The sequence below is a fragment of the Typopeltis vanoorti genome, chromosome 8 (genome assembly GCF_054136105.1).
Source record: "Typopeltis vanoorti isolate ZY-2024b chromosome 8, IOZ_Tvanoo_1.0, whole genome shotgun sequence".
Classification (NCBI taxonomy): Eukaryota; Metazoa; Arthropoda; class Arachnida; order Uropygi; family Thelyphonidae; genus Typopeltis; species Typopeltis vanoorti.
Genome location: NC_143556.1, coordinates 9,790,298 through 9,813,945, shown reverse-complemented (window position 1 = coordinate 9,813,945; position 23,648 = coordinate 9,790,298). Strand labels below are relative to the sequence as shown.

At 33.8% G+C, this 23,648-nt stretch overlaps 1 protein-coding gene across 1 annotated transcript in view; it reads left to right on the top strand.

Annotated features, from left to right (window-relative positions):
* The window catches only part of LOC150103723 (U4/U6 small nuclear ribonucleoprotein Prp4-like), a 112,601-nt gene that overhangs the window by 67,152 nt on the left and 21,801 nt on the right, over window positions 1–23,648 (top strand). The window contains exon 9 of the mRNA XM_090397062.1: window positions 9,911–9,969. Within this exon, the coding sequence (XP_090253188.1) occupies window positions 9,911–9,969 (59 nt within the window). The remainder of the gene's footprint in view (window positions 1–9,910; window positions 9,970–23,648) is intronic.

Genomic DNA, 23,648 nt, shown 5'->3' with positions numbered 1-23,648 from the left:
TTCACACCTGAGAGCTACTCAACTTTTATTCACTTTAAAACTTTCTTACATGTTCGTGTTTTCGATATGAAATTCAATTTTATCCTGCTCAAGACTAAATGGTGATCACTTTCAATTTCAAATCCCTGTACACTTTGGTGTCCTGCACCAGGGAGAAAACATCGCTATCAACAATAACATAATCAATGAGAATTTTCTTATTCCTTGCCTCTTCTCTCCATGTGAATTTGTGCACATTTTTATGTTTGAACATTGTGTTAGTAATAACCAGTCCATGTTCTGAGCAGAAATCCAACAGGGATTTGCGATTATTATTAGCTTTGCTCTTTTCTCCAAATTTTCCCAATATATTTTTGTGTCTGACAATCATTTCCTACTCTGCTATTTAGATCCCCAACAAGGACCAACTTTTTCATTGTGTCAGATGCTTTCTCTAAAGCTTCAAAAAATTCCTCCACTTCTACCTTAGTAGAACCTTCTGTGGGACCATAGGCACAAATAAGTATCATTGTTCAGTGTGGGTTTGGAGATACTTACTAAGACTACCATGGACTGCAAAGCAAACCAATAAATCAGTGATAGACATAATAAAGCTAGGTTGCTCCCTTGAAGCTATGATCATCAAGCAAAAATTGTCATACTTCAGACATATGCGAGCAAATGACAGTCTGGAGAAAAAAATGATGCTTGCTAAAGTTGATGGAAGCAGGAGAAGAGGAAGACTAAGAATTAGATGGATGGATGGAGTTAAAGAAGCAACTGGAATGCACTTGGAAATTATGAAAGATATGGCCAGGGACAGATCTGAATTTAGAATGTATGTTCATAGAATTACCAGGAGTTGAAAACGACTTGATGGAACATAACAACAACACCAGTTCCCCATTCTCATATTTGCCCACATCACTCTACTTGAGACTTCCCGCCATTCAAGAAGATTATCTCGTATTAGTGTTGAATAATATGAATACTCCTTCTTTTCCTTGATGTCATTGCCTGAATATAACATTTTGTATTTATTGCTCAGAAAGATCTCACCAGTTTTTGCCTTTTTTGTTTCAGTCACTCCTATTATGTCAATCTGATACTCATCCAGTTCCTCAGCTAGCTCCATTTCTTTGTCATTCAGGCTTCTTATGTTGATACTACCGATCTTGAACTCTGGTGATGTTGAGTTGGGGTGGGTTTTAGGATTTGTTCCAGTAGCTGACTTTTCACTGTTTGTCCTGGTTCCCTGGTGAAAACAATGGGGGCCTTGTTTAACCTGGCGACACCCCAGCCAGCATGAAATTCTGTCATGTTGTACCATCATTTTTTTATTTTGGTTTAAGCCAATAAGAATACAATTTGCTCGGGTAAATCCCAGATTGCCAGCCCATCCTCGTTCATTCAGTATCTAGAAGATAGATACCTAACAGAGTGCACCACGAGAAGGTGATGATTGGACATTAGGTCAGAAGCCCTGATCAGTTCTCTACATTCCTTTAAAGGCTATGTGGAGGTCTCCTCTCAGTTATATAGCTTTGACCCTTAAGCAACCCTGTAATGTGTATTTATTTATTTATTTTTTTATTTATATTTCACTTTGCTGACTAGGAATTTTGTTTTGCTCGTATTCACTAATGATCAATGCACACTATTGCGTGGTAATATTATACATAAATTATTTCCTTCTCTATGTAGGCATGTTATGTTAAAGACTAGAATATATAGTTTATTTTTTTTATACACAAAAAAATTATTATATTAGTGTTGTACTGTATTCAGCATCCGATCTCTCTCATTGAGAAAAGCCTCCCCTCCTCTTTGTACTGTGGGAGAGTTGGATCCATTTCTCCCACTGTGATGCAGTCCATTGTTGTGTCCCAATTTATGATTATTATTCTATATAGAGAAATTCTGCTTATCTATATTCAACTTTTATCTATGTATGAGATTTATCCCAAATTACAAATATTTAAGCTATTTCTCCCCTTAGTGTCCCTAATATTTATATTATACTGTGCCTTTTGGGACATTTAGTTTGAGATATTAAATACAAAAACAAGGAGCAATTACTAAAATATGCCTGAATGTGAAACAATATTGCAGTCGTGACACTTTATCTCGTTACTCATTTAAATATTCTTCCCTCCTGCATGATTAGGTTCGCACGTTTTCAAGTGGTGCATTGGGCAGCAATTTCAGACTAACTGTTTCATCAATGAACAAAGGTTTATTAAACTCATTAGTAAGGTACAATTCAATTTCTAATATAATTCAATTCAATACTAAGAAAACATTTACAAAATAACATTAGCTAATCACAAGTATTTGGCTAAGATCCTATATGGGTATTACGATCATGCCGCCATAACATATTCAACACATACAATCATATGTATAATCCCAGATCTAATTAACACCTTAGTTAACCCTATATTAGTCTGAATATACGCTATATGCTGTAGCACATGAACATGTGATCAATTCACTCTATTTTACTATCTAAAACTATGTAGATTAAACTATCCTTTCACTGTACTAACACATAACTTTGACATTTAAAACTTTCCTATACGTTACAATACACATGCATAATTCTCAGGACACATGAATTACTTATATAATATTAATATTAGCAAGCATACTTTTATTATAATCAGTCATGTACTAAAGTCCTAGTATAACTTTCCTTAGTCTCTTCAACAGTTCAGTAATAGAATAATGATAACAATTACAGATGATTTTCAGTTAACACGAGATTTTTTTACAGTACCTTTTTCTCTCGAGTTTTCTATATTGGCCTCTACCTTTTTTTCGATTGTACTATCCTGGTATGATCTCTCCTATAATCGGTCACTCCTAAGTTCTTTTGGCATTAAACTGTGCTTATGCGATCTTTACTTTTCGTACTTGAATTAAGAACACACTTTAGAATCATCTATACCATGGCTGTGAAGCTCTCCACGTGGACACTGACTTCTTTACAGATTTCCTTTTTTCGTAGTTGTCACTGGATGATGAAACACATAGATAATACCTTCTTTCCTTTAGCAAAATGGCATTCCTCATTTCTTAACCATAGGAAATACGGAATCGAAATCTTGCTCGCTACTTGTTCCCTTGTTGTGTCGGACAGAGATATAACTCCAACCCTGCCACTCAGGAAAACCACGTGAAACCTATACGAAAAAGCTTGTGAAGAGACTATCCTGGGAAAAAGCCTCCTCGTGGGGGGGTTCTAACCCTTTTATACCTTGACCCCTATTGGCACCTTCTTTAATTTCTTTTCTCCGCCCCTTACTGGATTCGGCTTCACCGACCAATTAGGGTGGCGTTTTTCTGCCAAACATCCTGAGGTCAGCGAGCACGTGACGATGTCTCAATCCGGAAATTGACCCTGAGCGATAGTCTATTGTTTTTCTTTTGCTAGCCTCTAAATTAATCCCCCTTCCAAATTTTCTAAGAATTTACTTAATATTTTAATCTCTAGCCTCTCACATACAATTTCTTATGACTAATCCTTTCTGTTTTACTTAGCTAATTTTTTTTTCATATCACAACTGTAATATATTCCTTCTTTTATTAGTTAGTTCAACAAACACTTTTTTGTTATATATTTTACTTGGATGCAAGAGTATTTTTCTTTCTTTAAATAATTATGTGTATTAGCCTTTTATACAGGGTTTTTATTTAATTTTCTCTTCATGTTACACCATGATAACTGAAAATTCCACATAGTGAAGGTATCAGGGTGTAACACCATCTTGGGAGACTCTATATTTGTATATACGAATGAATGAAGGAGGACAGCGAGATTCGAACCCACAGCATTTTGGCAGGAGAGTGGATACACTAACTGCTTGTCCAACCAGGCTTGTAAGAATGCAATGCCATTACATTAGATTATTATATTACAAGCAGTTCCTGACTTATGTAAGAGTGTTGTTCCACAAACTTTATGTAACTTGAATTTTATACAAGTCGGATTGAACCCTTCTCATCTGTTAATCACACAGTTTCTTAATCACACACTATTGCTTAATGTTTACAGTATATGTATCCAGTAGTGCATTAACATGTTCAAAGGTTATTTCTTTTAGTTTCATTTACAGGATGCATACACAAAATAGATTTCATGATGTAATTATTAATACAAAGTAATATAATGAAATATAAATAGTATGAGAAAAGAGAAAAAAAGTTTTATTTGGCCATTCAGTGTTCTGTATGAAATTATCAAGGAGGATTGAGAGCAGTTTGGATAATATTTTGATTTTATAACTTCGACAATATTTTTTGCCTTTGTTCAAAATTATCATTAAGCTTAGCAGAACATGCTTTTAGATTTGGTCTTTCATCCACAAGTAACAATTTTCCATCAGAATGGCAGATTCTTTCATTTGTTTCTTTGTACGAACAGCATCCTTCGCAGTTGTATTCCCTGTTGATCATATGAGACCATGATCATGTCCTGTAGCCATTAAGCTTTGTCCACTTTCATATTTCTTTATAATTCTCATTTTCATCTCCAGATCATTTCTCATACATTTACACATGGGTTCACTTTTGTTTCTTTTTCAGTCAGTACCTGCCTCCTCCAGCTCACATAATCACTAAAATTATGAAACTATGAATACAAAGACACCATAGACACCATATATATTCATGTTCAATTCGAATACCCAAATGGCGTGAGGATTTTCTGATCTCTATATTCTGCAGTTATGATGAGTTAGCCTCCCTGATACGCAAAATGTTGCTTCATCATCAAATATCCACCTCTGAAGGTAATTTTCTTCAGCTTCAACTTTTGACAAAATGTCTTGGGTAGATTGAAAGAAACTGCAGGGTTTATCATCTGGCTGTAAAGCTTGCATAATCTGCAGTTTGTAGACATGGAGTTGAAGGTGTTTATAAACAGCCACCCAAACAGTCATATTTGGTATACCTAACTGCAAAGAAACTCATATAGTTGATTTTTTTGGGGCTTTGATAAAATGCCTTCTGGGATTAGATCACCATCTTCCTGTGAAGTGCTCGGTCTTCCCGCTCCTTTTTGGTGCTGAACACTACCAGTCTCTTGAAATTATTTTAACCATCAGACAGCATTATCTGACGCTGTATGTTTCCATATTGAATTATGTGATTATGTTGCTTTATGATAATGGACTTTTTCAAAAAACAAAGTACGCACATTGCTTTCTCTTGAACAGTTGCTATTTTGCAGTATGATGTCATGTTATCTCCCAGACATCAATGCAGCAAGTACACCATGTTGCCAAATAAAACTTTTTGACTTACACTTTCATATTCTGTAAGCAATTTTATTTTGTTGTTTCCAGTTTGAAAGTTATAGGCCACACAAACCCAGACAATAATTTAGAATCATCCTGTATTAAAAAATGCCTTTTTGAAGTTTACAGAACAAATGTGCAGCTTTTTTTCCATGATTTATAAGCTGTTCTCCTCAATGATGCTGATATCTCTGGTATATACCCTTAATTTTGCAAAAGCTGATCTGATCTGTTTTTATATACTTTTCAACCAACATCATCTGGAAAATCTTAATTTTCAATCAATAGTATTTTGGAAGCATGTGAAATAAGGCTGATGGTCCTGAACTGCATTCATGAGTCTTTTACCTGAAGATTGGGGTCATTAGGAATGTTAAGTAGTGTTGTGGCCAATTTTCTTCAGTGTAAATACTGTTCACAAATTCTGGTGGTTTATTATGAAAGCTTCAGTAGTTCTGCTTGTAATAGTGCAATTTCGATTCTGCCTGTTCTAGACATTTTTTATGTGGAAAGTAAGTAACTGTGTTATATATATTTATTATACATATCATCATCATCATCATCAAATTCCTGCCATGTACCCTCAAGGAGTGTACAGGATATGATAGTACTACATGAAAAAAATTACATCATTACTAACTTCCTATCTACAATTTTCCTCCAAATCAGTCTGTTACTTGTCAAGACTCCAACATTATCAGGTCTTATATTTCTATCATCTAAGGCACTTTGTACCGTATCAATCCACCTATATCTTGGTCTTCCTCTGAGTCGTTTTGCTGCCAACCTGGCAGAGAACCCTTGTTTTGCTAATCTTCGCCCATTCGGTTTAAGTGACCATACCACCTGAGATTAGCTCTGCTAACGCATTCCTGGATGCTGACAATGTCAAATTCTTTCCAAATATCCTCATTTTTAATATGATATTGCCATTGATGCCATCTGTTCATGCTTATAATCTTTCTCAGGGCTCTCATATCTGCAGTCTCTAGTCTTTGGTCAAGTGTTTTACTTCTGACCCAGCTCTCAGATCCATAAGTTAAAACTGGTTTGAACACTGTCTTGTATACAGCTAATTTAGTGTTCTGACTAATTTCTCTCTTATTCCATATGAATTTATTCAGTTGACTTTCTACCATATCCACTTTGTTGATTCTGTTGTCTATTTCCATATTTAATTTACCATCTTCACTAAAAATCGTGCCTAAGTAGCTGAAATGTTTTGCTTGTTCCACAGGTTCTCCGTTCACAACGCAGTTGACATTTTCAATGATTCTGCCTATTTTTATTGCTGACCTTCATACCATATCTATTACAACAATTATTCAATTTAGTCAGGGAATCTTGCAGGCTTGTAGCAGATTTATTTAGAAGTATAACATCATCCGCATAAAGCAAAGAGCTGACATTAACATCTGCAATTTGGATATCATGTTTAATACCACTTTCCTTCATAATGTGATCCATATAGATAATGAATAAAAGAGGGGATAATGTACACCCTTGTCTCATACCAGATTTAACATTAAACCATCTTCCTGTACTTCCTTCAATTCTAACTGCTGACTTACAACTCAAATAAAGACTAAGTATTGCTTGATATAATGCCCCATTGACATCATATAACTGTAGCATATTGAATAGCTTCTCTCTTGGCACCTTGTCATATGCCTTTTCCAAATCGACAAAACTTAAATACAGATCTTTGTTATATTCTCATGCTTTCTCGACTATTTGTCGTAAAGTGAAGATCTGATCCTGACAGCCTCTATTTGGCCTGAATCCAGCTTGTTCTTCACCAAGCTTTTCTTCCACAATTCTTCTCAACCGTTTCTCAAGTATACTTGCATAAATCTTACCAGGAACACTCAGCAGGGAAATACCTCTGTAATTCTCACATTCAGTTTTATTTCCCTTTTTATATATGGGTACTATGAGAGCTCTACTCCAATCATCAGGAATTCGTCCCTGTGTCCAGGCTTTCTGAACTATGCGGTGCAGCCACTGTAAGACTCTTATACCACCATACTTCAGCATTTCTGGTCGAATATCATCTACTCCTGTTGCCTTTCCCCATTTCAAGCCTTTGATGGCTTTTTCTACTTCAAGTATGGATATGTATTCCTGACTGATTGCATGGTCAGTGTTTTTTACCACTGTGCTGTCATCACTGCTTATTTCATTTAGCAGTTTTTCAAAGTAATTACTCCATACTTCAAGGATATCTTTTTCTTCTGTTTTCATGTCACCTTTATCATCTCTAACTCCTTTTACAGCACTCTTTCCTCCATTCCTAAGCTTCTTCAACAACCTCCAGAATACTTTGCCACTTCTTGATATTTATTTTCTATATTCTTGCCAAAGTCCTCCCATGACTTTTGTTTAGCTAGTTTTCACAGTGTTTAGCATTCTTGCATTTGTGTCTGTATTCTCTAAGACACAAGCTGACTTATTTGACAGGAACTTTTGATATGCCTTCTTCTTTTCCTTACTGCCTCTTTAACTTCCTGTGTCCACCAGTTCTGATTTTTTTATTCTTGCAGACAACCTCACCACATGCCTCTCTGGCAGAATCAATCAATGTTTTCTTCAGAATTTGCCACTGAATCTCCAAGGTTTGATTCCTGTTCTCAAACTCTTTCATTTTTTCTTCAATAATCTTTGTGTATTTTAGTCTACAGTTCACATTTGAGAGCTGCTCAACTTTTATTCGCTTTAAAACTTTCTTACATGTTATTCTTTTCAATATTAAATTCAATTTTATCCTGCTCAAGACTAAATAGTGATCACTTCCAATTTCAAATCCTCTGTACACCCTGGTGTCCTGCATCAGGGAGAAAACATCACTATCAACAATAATATAGTCAATGAGACTTGACTTATTCCTTGCCTCTTCTCTCCATGTGAATTTGTGCACATTTTTATGTTGGAACATTGTGTTAGTAATAACCAGTCCATGTCCTGAGCAGAAATCCAACAGATATTTGCAATTATTATTAGCTTTGCTCTTTTCTCCAAATTTTCCCAAAATATTTTTTTATGTCTCACAATTATTTCCTACTCTGCTATTTAGATCCCCAACAAGGACCAACTTTTCCTTTTTCATTGTGTCAGTTGCTTTTTCTAAAGTCTCAAAAAATTCCTCCACTTCTACCTTAGTAGAACCTTCTGTTGGACCATAGGCACAAATAAGTCTCATTGTCCAGTTCCCCATTCTCATATTTGCCCACATTACTCTACTTAAGACTGACTGCCATTCAAGAAGATTATCCTCGTATTTTGTGTTGAATAGTATGGCTACTCCTTGTTTTCCTTGATTGTCATTGCCTGAATATAACATTTTGTATTTATTGCTCAGAAAGATCTCACCAGTTTTTGTCTTTTTTGTTTCATTCACCCCTATTATGTCGATCTGGTACTTATCTAATTCCTCAGCTAGCTCCATTTCTTTGCCATTCAGGCTTCTTATGTTGATTGTACCGATCTTTAACTCTGGTGATGTTGAGTTGGGGTTTTCAGATTTGTTCCACTAGCTGACTTTTCGTTGTTCGCCCTGGTTCCTTGGCGAAAACAACGGGGGCCTTGTTTAACTGGGTGACGCCCCAATGAAATTTTGTCATGTTGTACCATCATTTTTTATTTTGGTTTAACCAATAAGAATACAATTTGGTCGGCTAAATCCCAAATTGCCAGGCCATCCTCGTTCGGTCAGTATCCAAGTAGATACCCAGCAGGGTGCGCGATGAGAAGGTGAGGATTGGACATTAGGTCAGAAGCCCTGGTCGGCTCTCTGCATTCCTTTAAAGGCTATGTGGAGGGCTACTCTCAGTTATGCAGCTTTGACCCTTAAGCACCCCATTATGTATATTAATATATATATATTTTATTAAAGGGTCAGCTAGACTTGCAACACCTGCAGGTGCAAACTTGACTTGTTTATCTGTTTACTTACTTGGGAAATGGAGTAAAACCAGGTTTAAAATAGCTTGTTATCTTTAACATATATATTACTATATATATATATATATATATATATTACATATATATATATAGTAATATACAAGATCTTTAGGTTTCATTCCCATGTTATTTGCACCATCTTTCTCTTGCTTTTTTTCTCTATTCTTATAATCTACTTTTATTTTTTTCTGCCTTCTTTTGTATTATTATTTCTTCATTCTGCTAGGCTATTATTTCTTTGGTTATCCAAGTTTCATTTTTTTCCCCCATGTAATAATGGCTTCTTTTTTTTTAAGGACTCTCCATTAGTATTTTATTGCCTGTTGTTTATTCTCTTGGCAGTTTATTTATTTATTTATGCTTTTCATTGTTCTTGAACCTGACTTCTTATATCAACTGCTCTTAGGATTTCCTTCTTCCTTTTGTGCCTCTTGTCCTTTTCTTTATTTTCTTAACTGAGCATAGTTTTCACTGGTAGCAGGCAGTGGCTAGACATTAGCTGCAGGATAACCTATTGACTTTTCTTACTTTTTTTTTAATATATCTATCTTATACTATATAGCCAATTTAATGTTATTTACTATCATCTGTTTTGACAGAAAATCCCTAAAAGCCAAAACTAAATTTATTGTATGAAATGTGACTGCCTCTTTAATTTTTAATTTGAGTAGGAGTGGACTCTGTAAGCTGTGGTCTGTTCCATCTTGTAAACCAATTCGCACACTTCGAGGTAAGTTTCAAAATGCTTTAATTTTTAATGTATGGTTAAAATTTATCGGATTTTATGAATACTAGTATTGACTATATTAAATAGAAATGAATGTGCTGCTAATGATAACAGATGACTTGAATCCAATTAGTGTTGAGACCTCTGACTGTACTGGTAACAGTTTTTCATTGCAGTGAGTTTGAAGCCATCTGGTGTGAGGTGGAATCTAGCAAGATCAGAAGCATAGTGGGGTGTTGTTATAGACTAACGAGTCAGTTGAGAGTGACGAAGAAGTCATTCACTAAATAAAGATGATAGTGCAAAAAGAGTAATCATAATGAGAGGACTTTTATTATCTAGACAATGATTGGGTAGCAGTAAAATCTCAAGAGAAGAATGAAACTGAATTTATTAAGCTGTTGTGGGACAACTTCCTCAAGCAGCATATGACAGAAGGAACTCAATGTCAAAGATTGAGATTTGATTATAGTGTCAGAGGAGGTTTCATTTTAAGATATAACTATCCTTCAGTTGGTAACATTGAACATGCAGTAATCACTTGGAAAGTGGCTTATTTTATGAAAATGTTCCATTCAGAAAAGTTTCCATGCTGAACTACAAAGTAGGAAATTATGGCCAACTAAGGTGTATGCTAGATTCTTTGCCATGGTATTGGTTGTTGGATGTGAAGAATATCAACAATGTATGGGAAGCATTTAAAAAATAGCTAAATGATGCAATATTGGAATGTGTCCGTAGAGTTTAAAGAATAAATAGGATAGAGAAATGGATGTGTTTTCTTATTAATCAATTGATTTGTAAGAAAAGGATTATGCCAGTTATGAAAGTTATAAGGAGCAGGCCAGAAGAGTCACAACTGTTGTATGGAAAGCTAAGTCTGTGTATGAAAAGAAACTGGCCCTGCAAGCTAAAGACAATTCCAAAGAATTCTGTCATTATGCTGCAAGTAAAAGAAAGAATGAATATGAAAGAATTACTCTACTGATTGTGTTAGGGTGACAGATGGCGAAGAAGTTGTTCGGCAAATGAGTGCATGTTTTGCTAAAAGTTATCAACCTGGTGTATGCAATGTTGAACTCACTGCTACTTCTTCACTGGATGAAGAAACTCAGCTGTATGAGAAGGAGGAGGTATTAAAACTGTTGCATAAAATGAATAAGAATTTGGCAATAGAGACTGATGGGTATCAGCACAGATGCTAAAAGAGTGTTCAGCTTGAACTGGCTATTCCTTTGACTAGGCTATATACAATTTGAGTCTCAGAAAAGGGAAGAATCCATAGAAGTGGAAAGAATGTATGGTAATCCAATTGCACAAGGATGATGCAAAGACTGAGGTATCCAGTTATTGCCCTTTCAGTATTTCTGGAATGATGGTGAAGATTTGGGGAAAGTTGGTTAGGGCTCACATTCATAAATGGATTGGCAGAGAATCTCTACTTTACAATGAACAGCAGGGGTTTACTAAGGGAGAATCATGTTTAGCAACTTGCTCACATTCTATAATAATGTTACCAGTGAATCAGACAAGGGGGATGGATACACCATGATACTTTTGGATTTTGCTAAGTTTCATTGTTCATGTCAAATTTTTGGGGAAAAAAAAATTCTTCTGAGTATAAGACGCATGAATTATCCATCAAATTTTTCATGTAAATATTAATTTTTTTATTTAAAATTTTAATGTATGTATTATCCATTTATTAGATGAAAAAACAATTATTCTTAAAAAATCATCAAATCATTAAAAAAATCTAACATATAATATATATAACAGTTTATTCACATCACGTATACAAATTATACATACTATACTATTCAACTTGTATAATTATGACAATATTTCACAATACAATTCAATGCACAGTACAATATTACAAAATAAAATTCAAGTATTACTGTCATATTCTGTTGGTACTGGCACTTATTTTGGCTATTATTTTATTATGGTTAATAAAAAGTTTTCTCATATATGCAAGTAGAATATAATGTATTTCGAATGGTTTCATAGTTATGATAAGTAACTGGTTTTGAGTAATGTAAATTAGTTAATGCAAATATGTGTAACCAAGGGCCATAGCCATACTAGTTACTAGAAAAGTAATTAGCTCAAAACAGACACTGAGAGTCCGGGGACCGCATCTAAGAGGGCTCCCTTACCAGTTATAATAATGTACATGTTAATATTTTAATACCTAATTGAATGAACCAATTTGTAAATCAATACCTTAATTGGTTATGATATATGAGTTATAATGATCTCTTATATTATACATTTAAAGTAATTGTCAACATTCTTTAATTCCATAAGGTAGTTTCTCAATCTTTTTCTGAAAACATATTCTGAGGTTATAGATTTAATTTCATTCGGAAGTTTATTATAGCTACTCGTTGCAATGTACTCGAAATTTATGAAAAATTTCTTTGTTAGCTTTAGGTACTTCCAGCGTGTTTCGACCGCAGCACAATCCAGTCTACATTATATACCAAGAAACTTTCAGTGTTTCTTTTTACATATAACAGACAACCATAGAGATGTAGTTTCTGAAATGGTAGAATATTATGAACGATATATAGATCATTGGTTAAGTGTGCGAAGTCAGTAGTAGTTATGGCTCTAATTATTCTGTTTTGTATTATTAATGGAAGCAGATTGTTATAATAGTCTCCTCCCCAACAGGTAATGCCATATTGCATTGAGGAATTTACCCAAGAATAGTAAACATCTTAAGAATGCTGCATTTACAAATATATATATATATATATATATATATATATATATATATATATAACAAAATAATTTTTATAAATTTCATTAATCTTCTTTTGAAATCTTTATTCATGTTCATCTGAACTTGATTCTTCATCAGAAACCGAGTCCTCTGTACCATTAAGAGAATCATTAATGCCACACCTCATTCCATGAACTCTTTACCCATTCAATACCTGTGAAATCGTGACCTTCTTTATTTTGAGGAAACATCTACCTATAGATGTTTCCTCAAAATTCGGAGGTTGCATCCAATTGACCCATTTTTCCCTCATAAATCTTATAAATGGTTTGTTTATGAATATAAAGATTGAAGCACAAAGGTGAGTCCTCCTGGAATTACAGCTATTTTTGTGTTCATCTTTCAAAGTTCATTCTTAACAGCTTCGGTTTTATGGCATCTAACCTGATCCCATACTAACAAAGCAGGTTTCTCACATAAATTGCCAGGATGTCTGGACCACACCTTCTTTATACATAACTTCATCCCTTCCTTATCCATCCATCCTTTTTGATGAATATGAATGTAAACTCCTTAAGGAAGTTTTTCTTTGGGAATTGTTTTTTTTTCTTTTATAAATTAAAAAAATGTAGCAATTTATTCCATCCGCACAGCACAACAAAACAACAGTATAGTGGGTTTTTTGTGAATAGAAGTTTTGACAATAATTTTTTTTTTACTTTTGGAGTCAAACAGTCTTCTTTGAAGGCACATCAAAAGTCAGAGACACTTTATCCATATTAGTCAGAGACACTTTCCCTTTATCTGGGAAAGTTCAAAATTGTCTTGTTTTCTAGCATTTATGATAAATCTGTGAAACTCAATAATTTTATTTTTTAATTTGTTTGGCATTTTTTGTGATGTATCTTCTTTGATCCGTTATCCAAGTTTTTAATTAATTTTCAATTTCTAGCCATTTTTCTGAGGAGATTGTGTTTTTTAGAATTTGCATCTATTAATTGCTACTTTTGTTTCCTCCAAGTTCGTACTTTTTTTTGTAGGTGAAGGCCCAGTGTGCCTCTCTGCTGCCCTATTGCCATTCTTTTTTGTGTACTCAATCACACTACACTTAAATGCCATTGCATAGCTATGTCTGTGCTTTGTAGAATCTATGGGTTATAAAAAAAATTTAAATATAATGATGTATTGATTACTAGTTTAAATCCATGACCATTAACGACCATGCAACTATTCAAACTGATCACACACATTGCCGACAAGTGATGATGCACTGGTTTATAAGATGCATTTGGTAGTAACTAGTGGTGTACCACAACGATCAGTTCTTGGTCATCAATTGTTATTCAGTCTGTACATTAATGGCATTGATAGGATTTGAAAAGTGACATACAGCTATTTGTCAATGATGGAAAGTTAGGAGAGTAATCAGGAATACAGTATGCAATACTTGCAGAATGATTTTAATAGGCTGGAATTGTGGGCATGTGAAAATTGCTGTCAGTTCACTTCTGTGTTGACATTGTTATTTTTCAGTATGCTGAGCACCTCTTGTTCACCTATCAGAATTCCAACATCTGACTCTGTCACACATCAGCAATTCAAAATCTCTACCCTGCTGGATGATACAATTTTACAAAATGATCTCTCAGCAACTTGACTTTTTTTTTTTTTGCCGCTGTCACCTTTTATCATCACCATTGATTAAAGTTATTCTTCCTCTTACTTGCTAAAATAGCAAAAGAACTCTTGGATTTACTTTGATTTACTTACTGATTAGCTAATTTCCTCTCATAATCTGATTTGGCCTTTCTTACTATGCTAGTCATCCTTCTTGCTTTCTCTTGAGTATGCTGATTGCTTTTTTCTTTATATTTCCTTTGCAGTGTTTTCTTTTTTTTGCAGCTCCTGCTTTATATCTATACTCATTATCTTAATCCCTCCACTTGGTTTATTCTCCTGACTGATGTGTCTAATACTGATTAATGTCACCAATTTTGATATCAAATAAACTTTCCTTCATAACGTGGTACATGTAGATAATGAATAACAGTGGAGGTAATGTGCACTCCTGTCACACACCTGATTTTACCTTAAACCATCTTCCTGTGCCTCCTTCGAGTTTACCTACTGACTAACTGCTTAAATAGAGATGATGTATTGCTTGATGTAATGTCCCATTTAAACTATATAACTGTAGTGTTTTGCAGAGCTTTCCTCTTGGCACCTAGTCATTGCCTTTTGCATATCAACAAAATTTAAATATAAATTCTCGTTATTTTTAAAAGATTTCTTAACTATTTCTTTTAAAATGAAAATCTGATTCTCACAACCTCTGTTTGGCCTGAATCCAGCTTGTTCTTCACCAGGCTTCCTTCCTCACCCCCTCCCCCTTCACAATTTTTCATAGAAATTTCTCAAGTATAATTGTATAAATCTTACCAGGAACACTCAATAGAGAAATTGCTCTGTAATTTTCGAATTCAGTTTTATTTCCCTTTTTATAGATGGGTATTATGGAAGCTTTGCTCCAATCATCTGGAATTCAACCCTCTGACTAGGCCTTTGAATTATGTAATGCAGCCATTGTAAAACTTTTATACTCCATATTTCAGCTTTTCTGGCTGAAGTTCATCTACTCCAGCTGCCTTTCCACTTTTCAGGTTTTTGATGACTTTTTCTACTTCAAGTATGTATATGTATTCCTGACTGCATGCCTGTTGGGAGTTTTCTAACCATTATGCTAACACTGGTAGTTTCATTTGGCAGTCTTTCAAAGTAATCACTCCAGACATCTAGAATATCTTTATCTTCAGTTTTCATTTCACCATTATCATCTCTGATCCTTTTACAGTATTCTTTTCTCCATTTGTAAGCATTTTCAATAGCCTCCAGAATATTTTGTCACCTTCTTGATATTTACTTTCTGTGCTTACCAAAGCATTCCCATGCCTTTTGTTTGATTAGTTTTATGCAGTGCTTTTCTTTCTTACATTTTTATGTTTATTCTCTAAGAGCACAAGCTGACCTAAGTCAACTCCAGTTATGAGGATTGTATTGTACTTGCTAAATAGCAAAAGAACTCTTGGATTTACTTTGATTTACTTACTGATTAGCTAATTTCCTCTCATAATCTGATTTGGCCTTTCTTACTATGCTAGTCATCCTTCTTGCTTTCTCTTGAGTATGCTGGTAGCCTTTTTCTTTATATTCCCTTCACAGTGTTTCTTTTTTTGCAGTTCTTGCTTTATATCTGTACTCGTTATCTTAATCCCCACTTGGTTTATTCTCCTGACTGTGGGTATGTGTGAAACTTTTGACACTTTTGTGAAAAGTCAAATTTACAAAACTTTTATAGTTTCTACAAACATTTGACTTTGAAATAATGTTGGATTTTTAATATCCACTATTTCTATATCATCATCAAATTCCTGACATGTACACTCAAGGGGTGTACAGGGTATCAGAGTACTATATGAAACTTACATCATGCCATCATTGCAGCTGTGCCTTTTGGTCTCTTGCCAAAGCAATTGTTCATAACTTTTGCCCTACACTATTCTCACCCCTAACATACCCAGATGTCTCTATTGCAGGGTTTCTCAAACTTTTTCTATGACGGAACACTTCACAAATCCTAAAATGTTCACGGAACACCTTGGTTATTTTGTAACGTATTAATTAATAATTAATTGATAATTTAGCTTATTTTATTGTTAATTAATAATCAATAAGTAATTAATGATTGATAATTAATTATTAATTGATAATTAATTGAACATCAATTAAACCATCATTAAATTAATTTGTGCTGATTTTCATTGACATATCCCATTCTGATCACCAAAAATTTATAATATTATTATAAGTACTTACGAGTGAATGTAGACTTTTTCTCCTGTGTGCTAGTTTTGTAGGGTAGGTAAATATAAATAAAATAAATGAATAAATCTAATCGTTACGAAAAAGCAATTATTTATTGTCAAATGTTAATTAGTAAAAAGAAAATCACATAAAAATAGTAAAACACGTATATTGCAAATTAAGTTCTTAATGACTCCGATGTTTTGGGGTCTTTGAATTACAAATTCTTTTGATATCAGACACAATATTAGAAAGTTGAATTCTCATATTTGGTTTAGCATCGAGTCTGTTCCTGGACTTTGATTTGGTTGCAGCATAATATGAAAATCCTGCCTCACATAAATATGTCGTTGTAAAAGGAAGTAAAACAAGAATAGCTAGTTTTGACATGCTGGGGTACTCTTCTGTTAAATTTGTCCAGAAATCATTTATTGGCAGTTCCAGAAAAAATTCATCCATTTATTGTATTTTTGTTTTAAATCAGAGTTACTAATTAAGTGAATTAGATTTTCATAGTCACTTGCGTTGAAGCCTGCTGGCTTAGCTGTCACCGTAAATGGATTCAGAACCCAGGAATTGTCCTCACTGGATTTTGGAAAATATTACAAATGGGTTGATTGCAAGTCATGCAAGTGTTCTAAAATTACGTTAGATACTTCTTCATTTACTTTAGAATTAATTTCAGAAATTCATGCAAGGTGGGAAAACAATCAAAATTATTCTGTTCAAACTGTAGAAATCCAGAATTGCAACTTCCTATCAAAAGATGCAATTTTCTCTTGTATTAAAAATTGTAATATTCTTTCCTTGTAATGATAAGTTAATTTCATTGCACTTTGTAAAAATATCTGCCAGATATGCAAGACTCATCAGCCATGAAGAATTTCTTAATAATTCAATAAAATTTTGTCCTAAATTATGTGACATCAAGAAGACCATTAACTCACTACAAAGTTCAAAAAGCCTCAATAATGCTTTTCCTCTGGATAGCCATCTCACTTCAGTATGTAATAAAAGTGCGGTATGTGCACTACCCATTTCATTGCACAAAATTTTAAATAATATTGAAGTGGTCAAGATTTTACATAGTTGATCATTTTTACGGCTTCATCCAAAATAGTTTTTAAATATGTAGGAATTATTTTTGTTACTAGTGCTTGTCTATGCAAAACAATGACTTTTGGTGGCTCTTGTAGCTACTTGCAGGATATGTGTTATAACTCCCTTCATCTTTCTTACCATTGCTTGAGCACCATCTGTACAAATATCAATACACTTCTCCCAACCAATTTCCTGTTTTGTAATATAATTATTAATACAGTTGAATGTATCTTCTCCAGTAGTTTTTTCTTGTAGATATTCGCACATGAGCAAATCTTCTTCAATACTTTTATCAAATATGTAACGAACAAACACTAGTAATACAGCGAGTCCTGCGACATCTGTAGATTCATCCATTTGCAATGAATATTCACTGCAAAGTCTAAGTCGATGAATTAGCTGTTTTTCTATGTCAGCAGAAAGATCTTTGATGTGGTACGAAACAGTATCATTTGATAATTGTACTGCATCTATGTTTTTAGCAACCTACTCGTTTAACATGCATGATACAATGTCTTTCATACAAGGCTTAATGAGCGTCTCACCAATTGTATGAGCTTAACCATGAAGTGCAATGCGGTAACTCACGCGAAAAGACGCCTCTGTTGCATTTTCAGTTGTAGCAGTTGTAGCCATTTGAAGTTTAGATTTTTCTAGCGAGTCACGTCTTCTCTTAAAAATATATGTATCTTTTCCTATATATATCGTTTCAAAGTGCCTATGAAGTTTAGCTGGAGATAAAGAACTGTTTACTAGTATTTTATTACATAAAACACACATTGCATCAGGAGCATTGTGTATTGCCAACACACGTAAATCCATAATTTAAATAACTTTCCTGGTACTTCCGTTTTAGTCTGTTTTCTTAGATGATGCTTGTTCTTTAATATTAGCTTTTGAAGAAACCACAGTTTACAATTCCATATCTTCTCCAATCATACGAGTAGATGTGTCAGCAGAAGTACTTGCTCCTCCTTGTGTTAAAGTTCCTGTCTTTAAACAAGAATCCATGGGTATTTTTTCAATAATATTTAAATTCCAATATTTGTCAGAGCTATAATAAAAACAAATAGACTTGTGTTGTAGAGGTAACTTTAGTATGAAAAACAATAAGATTATAAATAAGAAATGTCAAATAATATGAAAGTAAATTAATAATGCAAAATAGTAAAAAAAGACTGCATCACACCAAAGTAAATATGAATTATAACAATACTTGTAAGAAATGTACTAAACCGTATTAAATAATGTAAAAGCAATTGTAATAAGAATGATTTAATAAAATGTTCAGTAACAAAAATTAAGCATTTCGAAATAAATCAGATATTAATTATAAAATTAGTTAAAAGAGTAAGAATTCTTTTTTTAAAAGCCTCCTCACCTATACATACGGGATACTCCCTATATACGGGAATAAAAAGGCATTAGCTGATTTTTTTTTTCCCCAAGGGCCCAGTCCCAACAAATTTACTCGTAAATAGCTTTCCAAAATTTTTTAAAGTTCATACATTAACATAAGTATTAATAATTAATTATGGCATAATCATAAAGAGTATTAGTACACTTATGTATATGGTGTGGCATGTTGACAAATATAAATTACATTTAAATTAGTTATCAATCACTGGACTAATGAAATCTTGTAGCATGTCGTAGTTTCTTCAGGCAAACATCATTAAATTAATTTGTGCTGATTTTCATTGACATATCCCATTCTGATCACCAAATATATTTATAATATTATAAGTACTTACGAGTGAATGCAGACTTTTTCTCCTGTGTGCTGGTAGTTTTCCTCTCCTTTTGTACATCCTGGAGATCTTGGTAGGCTTGAGGTGGATGACTCACTATCTATTCCGTCACAAACACCTTCAATAAGAGATTTCTTAATACCAAAATTAAACAAAGCGCCTTGTCTCTTATTCATATTAGATTTTAACTCTGTATTCCTATTACTTTTAAAAAAAATAACAGCACTCCGGTTTCAGAACAAGCACTTACACACTGCAATACAAACTTACGAAGAAGGTATTCAGTAGTAATAGATTTGAGAACCGGATACAGACTACCTTGATCTTCAGTTTCAGTGGAAAAATTTTATTTATACTTCCTTGTTGATTGGTCACTGACATTTGCAACACAGAATGCTATTTTGTTCAGTTTTGAGAACATGCCGCCCATTGTTGTAATCGGCTTGCAGGCAATTTTTATGATTGGTCATAAACGGCAATATTCTCTTTCCCGATTACTGAAAGATTTCAATGTGTGAAAATTAACGATAATTCATGAATATTTTCATGTTTAAAAATATGCTGCTTGGTCACTGACATTTGCTACACAGATGTCATTTCCTTCAGTTTTGAGAACAGAGGATATGACACCAATTGTTGTAATGGACTTGCAGGCAATTTTTATGACCCGTCATAAACAGCGGCATTCTCTTTTCCAAATGTTGAAAGGTTTCGATGTGTGAAAATTAATGATACACAGATATTATTAGGTGTTCTGGGTCTGAGCTTTTCGACATATTCACGAATATTATTCTCCTCAGAATATTTTTACTATAAAATATTTATTCATGAAAAATGCTTAGAAAACTAAAATGACAAATTCCAGAACTTCTCACGGAACACAATTTGAGAAACTCTGGTCTATTGCATCATTACCCACATGAAAACCTGATCTCCTTGCTTCTCACTTTGCCTCCAGTGCACTGACAATGGCAAATGACTCTATATCCTTTTGCCAGAAAGAGATCAAAAACCATCACCATCAAATTCCTGACATGAACCCTCAAGGGGTGTACAGGATATCATAGTACTACATGAAAAATTTACATCATACTAACTTCCTATCTACAAGTTTCCTCCAAATCAATCTATTACCTATCAAGACTCCAATATTATCAGATCTTATATTTCTGTCTTCGAAGGCAGTTTTTACTGTATCAGTTCACCTATATCTTAGTCTTCCTCTGGGTCTTTTTCCTTCCAATCTGGCAGAGAACACTTGCTTTGCTAATCTTTCTTCTCCCATTCTATTTAAGTGTCCATACCATGTGAAATTAGCTCTGCTAACAAATTCCTGAATGCTAATAATGTCAAGTTCTTTCCTAATATCCTCATTTATAATATGATATTGCCATCGACACCATCTGTTCACACCCTTAATCTTACTCAGGACTCTCATATCTGCAATCTCTAGTCTTTGGTGAAGTGTTTTATTTCTTACCAACCTCTCAGATCCATTTCCGTATTTAATTTGCCATCTTCATTAAAAATCGTGCCTAAGTAGCTGAAATGTTTTACTTGTTCTATAGGTTCTCCATTCACAATGCAGTTGATATTTTCAATGCTTCTGCCTATTTTCATTGTCCTTGTCTTGTTATTGCTGACCTTCATACCATATCTGTTATAACAGTTATTCAATTTAGTCAGAGAATCTTGCAGGCTTGTAGCAGATTTATTTAAAAGTATAACATCATCCATAAAGCAAAGAGCTGAGATTTACATCTCCAATTTTGATATCAGGCTTAATATCACTTTCCTTCATAACATGATCCATATAGATAATGAATAAGAGAGGGGATAATGTACATCCTTGTCTAACACTAGATTTAACATTAAACCATCTTCCTGTACTTCCTTCAATTCTCACTGCTGACTTACAACTCAAATAAAGACTAAGTATTGCTTGATATAATGCCTCACTGACACCATACAACTGTAGCATTTTGAATAGCTTCTCTGTTGGCACCTTGTCATATGCCTTTTCCAGATCTACAAAACTTAAATACAGATCTTTGTTATTTTCCATTAACTATTTGTCGTAAAGTGAAAATCTGATTGAATCCGGCTTGTTCTTCACTAAGCTTCCCTTCCACAATCCTTCTCAACTGTTTTTCAACTATACTTGTATAAATCTTACCCGGTACACTCAGTAGAGAAATACCTCTGTAATTCTCACAGTCAGTTTTATTTCCCTTTTTATATGTGGGTATTATGAGAGGCTCCACTCCAGTCATCTGGAATTTTTCTCTCTGTCCAGGCCTTCTGAACTCTGCAGTGTAGTACCGCCACTGTAAGACTTTTATACCTCCATACTTGAGCATTTATGGTCAAATATCATCTACTCCAGTTGCCTTTCCACATTTCAGGAATTTGATGATGATGATATCATTGCTACCATGCTAAACTAGCAAGTTTAGCATGGTAGCAATGAATTAATGTTTATTTATTAATAATATTTGCTAAAATATGGAGGTATAAAAGTTTTACAGCGACTACACTGCATAATTCAGAAGGCACGATCAAAGGATAGAATTCCAGACGATTGGAATAGAGCGCTCATAGTACTGTTATAACAGAGTTGAAATTTCTGTCACTTGTTATAATGTGATCAAATCTCTGTAGCCATTTGTTACAAAGTGGGATTATTTATTAATTAATTATTATCAATCCTCATTTGTTATGAGATTTTCTCTATAACAATTATTTCTATTTCTCAGTGTATATATATTTTATATATATGCACAAGGGTTCAGTTCCGATTGGTGCAATGACTTTTAACTGTTTCTTTCAGAATCCGAAAAATCACTGACTCAAGACCAAAATATACACATTTAATAAATACCTTTCAAATAAAATTACACAACTAACTACAAAATGAACTGGATCCAAGGCCTTTTAAAATAAACTTACACTTTAGAAATCACCCATTCTATTACTGGTTTGTTTAACATATACTTAATTACGTCTACTAGACTAAACCTCCTTGTTTACGCAATAACAAAATTTTCATAGTCAGTTTCTTTGTTAAGGCCTTTTTCCGAAGATATAAGATTCTCTTTTTCTTTTCCACAGGATCCTTTCTCATCACCCTTATGTAGCACACCTTATTCTTCCTGACTCTGAAGTATAGATATTCTGAATTCACCAAAGTATAAGTACTCTTACCTCATGCAGTTCAATTTTTATTAATTTTTGTACCAGCAAAAAAGGTTTCTTCTACTGCTTTATCTAGGTTGCTAAATTCCATCTCCTTTTCCAGTAGAAATAACAGATACATCCGGCATCCTTAAAACAGATGAAATTTTCCAATCAGCATTTCCTCGAACATTCCTATAGAACATCAATTGCAATATTTTCTTTTATTTACCAATACTTATTTACAGTCTTAACTCCTCCACTTTAAAGGCTCACAGTTCTACGATTCTTTTTTCAGAATCTTCTATTAATATTCCTCCCACTGTCACATACAACTAAATAAACTTTGTAAGAACAAAATTCCTTCGTCCATGTTCTTAAACTTCCATTAGCTCTCTCTTGTTTTCCCTCTGTTACTTCCATACTGAACGCTCTCTTGTTGTTTCCCATTACTTCTCTCTTGTTTTTCCTCCGTTACTTCAATACTGAACGCCCTCTTGTTGTTTCCGTTACCTCGATACTGACTGCTTTCTCTGTCATCTGTCAATCACCCATCAAACTCCTCAACAAGCATGCACACTCCATGAAAGTGGCAAGCAAGAAGTTAGATATAATGGCTGTCGTGTTGTGTGCGTTAGCATTACGAGAATGTCTTTACAAAACATAGCACTTAATAATTTTAAACCACAATAAGATTTCTGAAAGTAACACAACTATCCAAATCCAGTAAGTGCATAATTTCTTTTTTAATGCTTCACATTTCATTTTCACCAAATAACATCAATAACGGGCACATCGCAATTGCCGACAATGCGTATTATGAAACCAAAACTAATAATGTACTAACATAAACAATTTGTAAAAAGATTCATAATTTTAAATTATGACTGTTTTTACAATACCATCTATAAAAAAAAAAAAAAAGGAAATAAATCTGAATATTAGAATTACAGAGGAATTTCACCACCAAGTGCTCATGATAAGATTTTATGCAGGTATTCTTGAGAAACGGCTAAGAAAAATTGTGGAGGAGAAGCTTGAAAAAGAACAAGCAGGGTTCA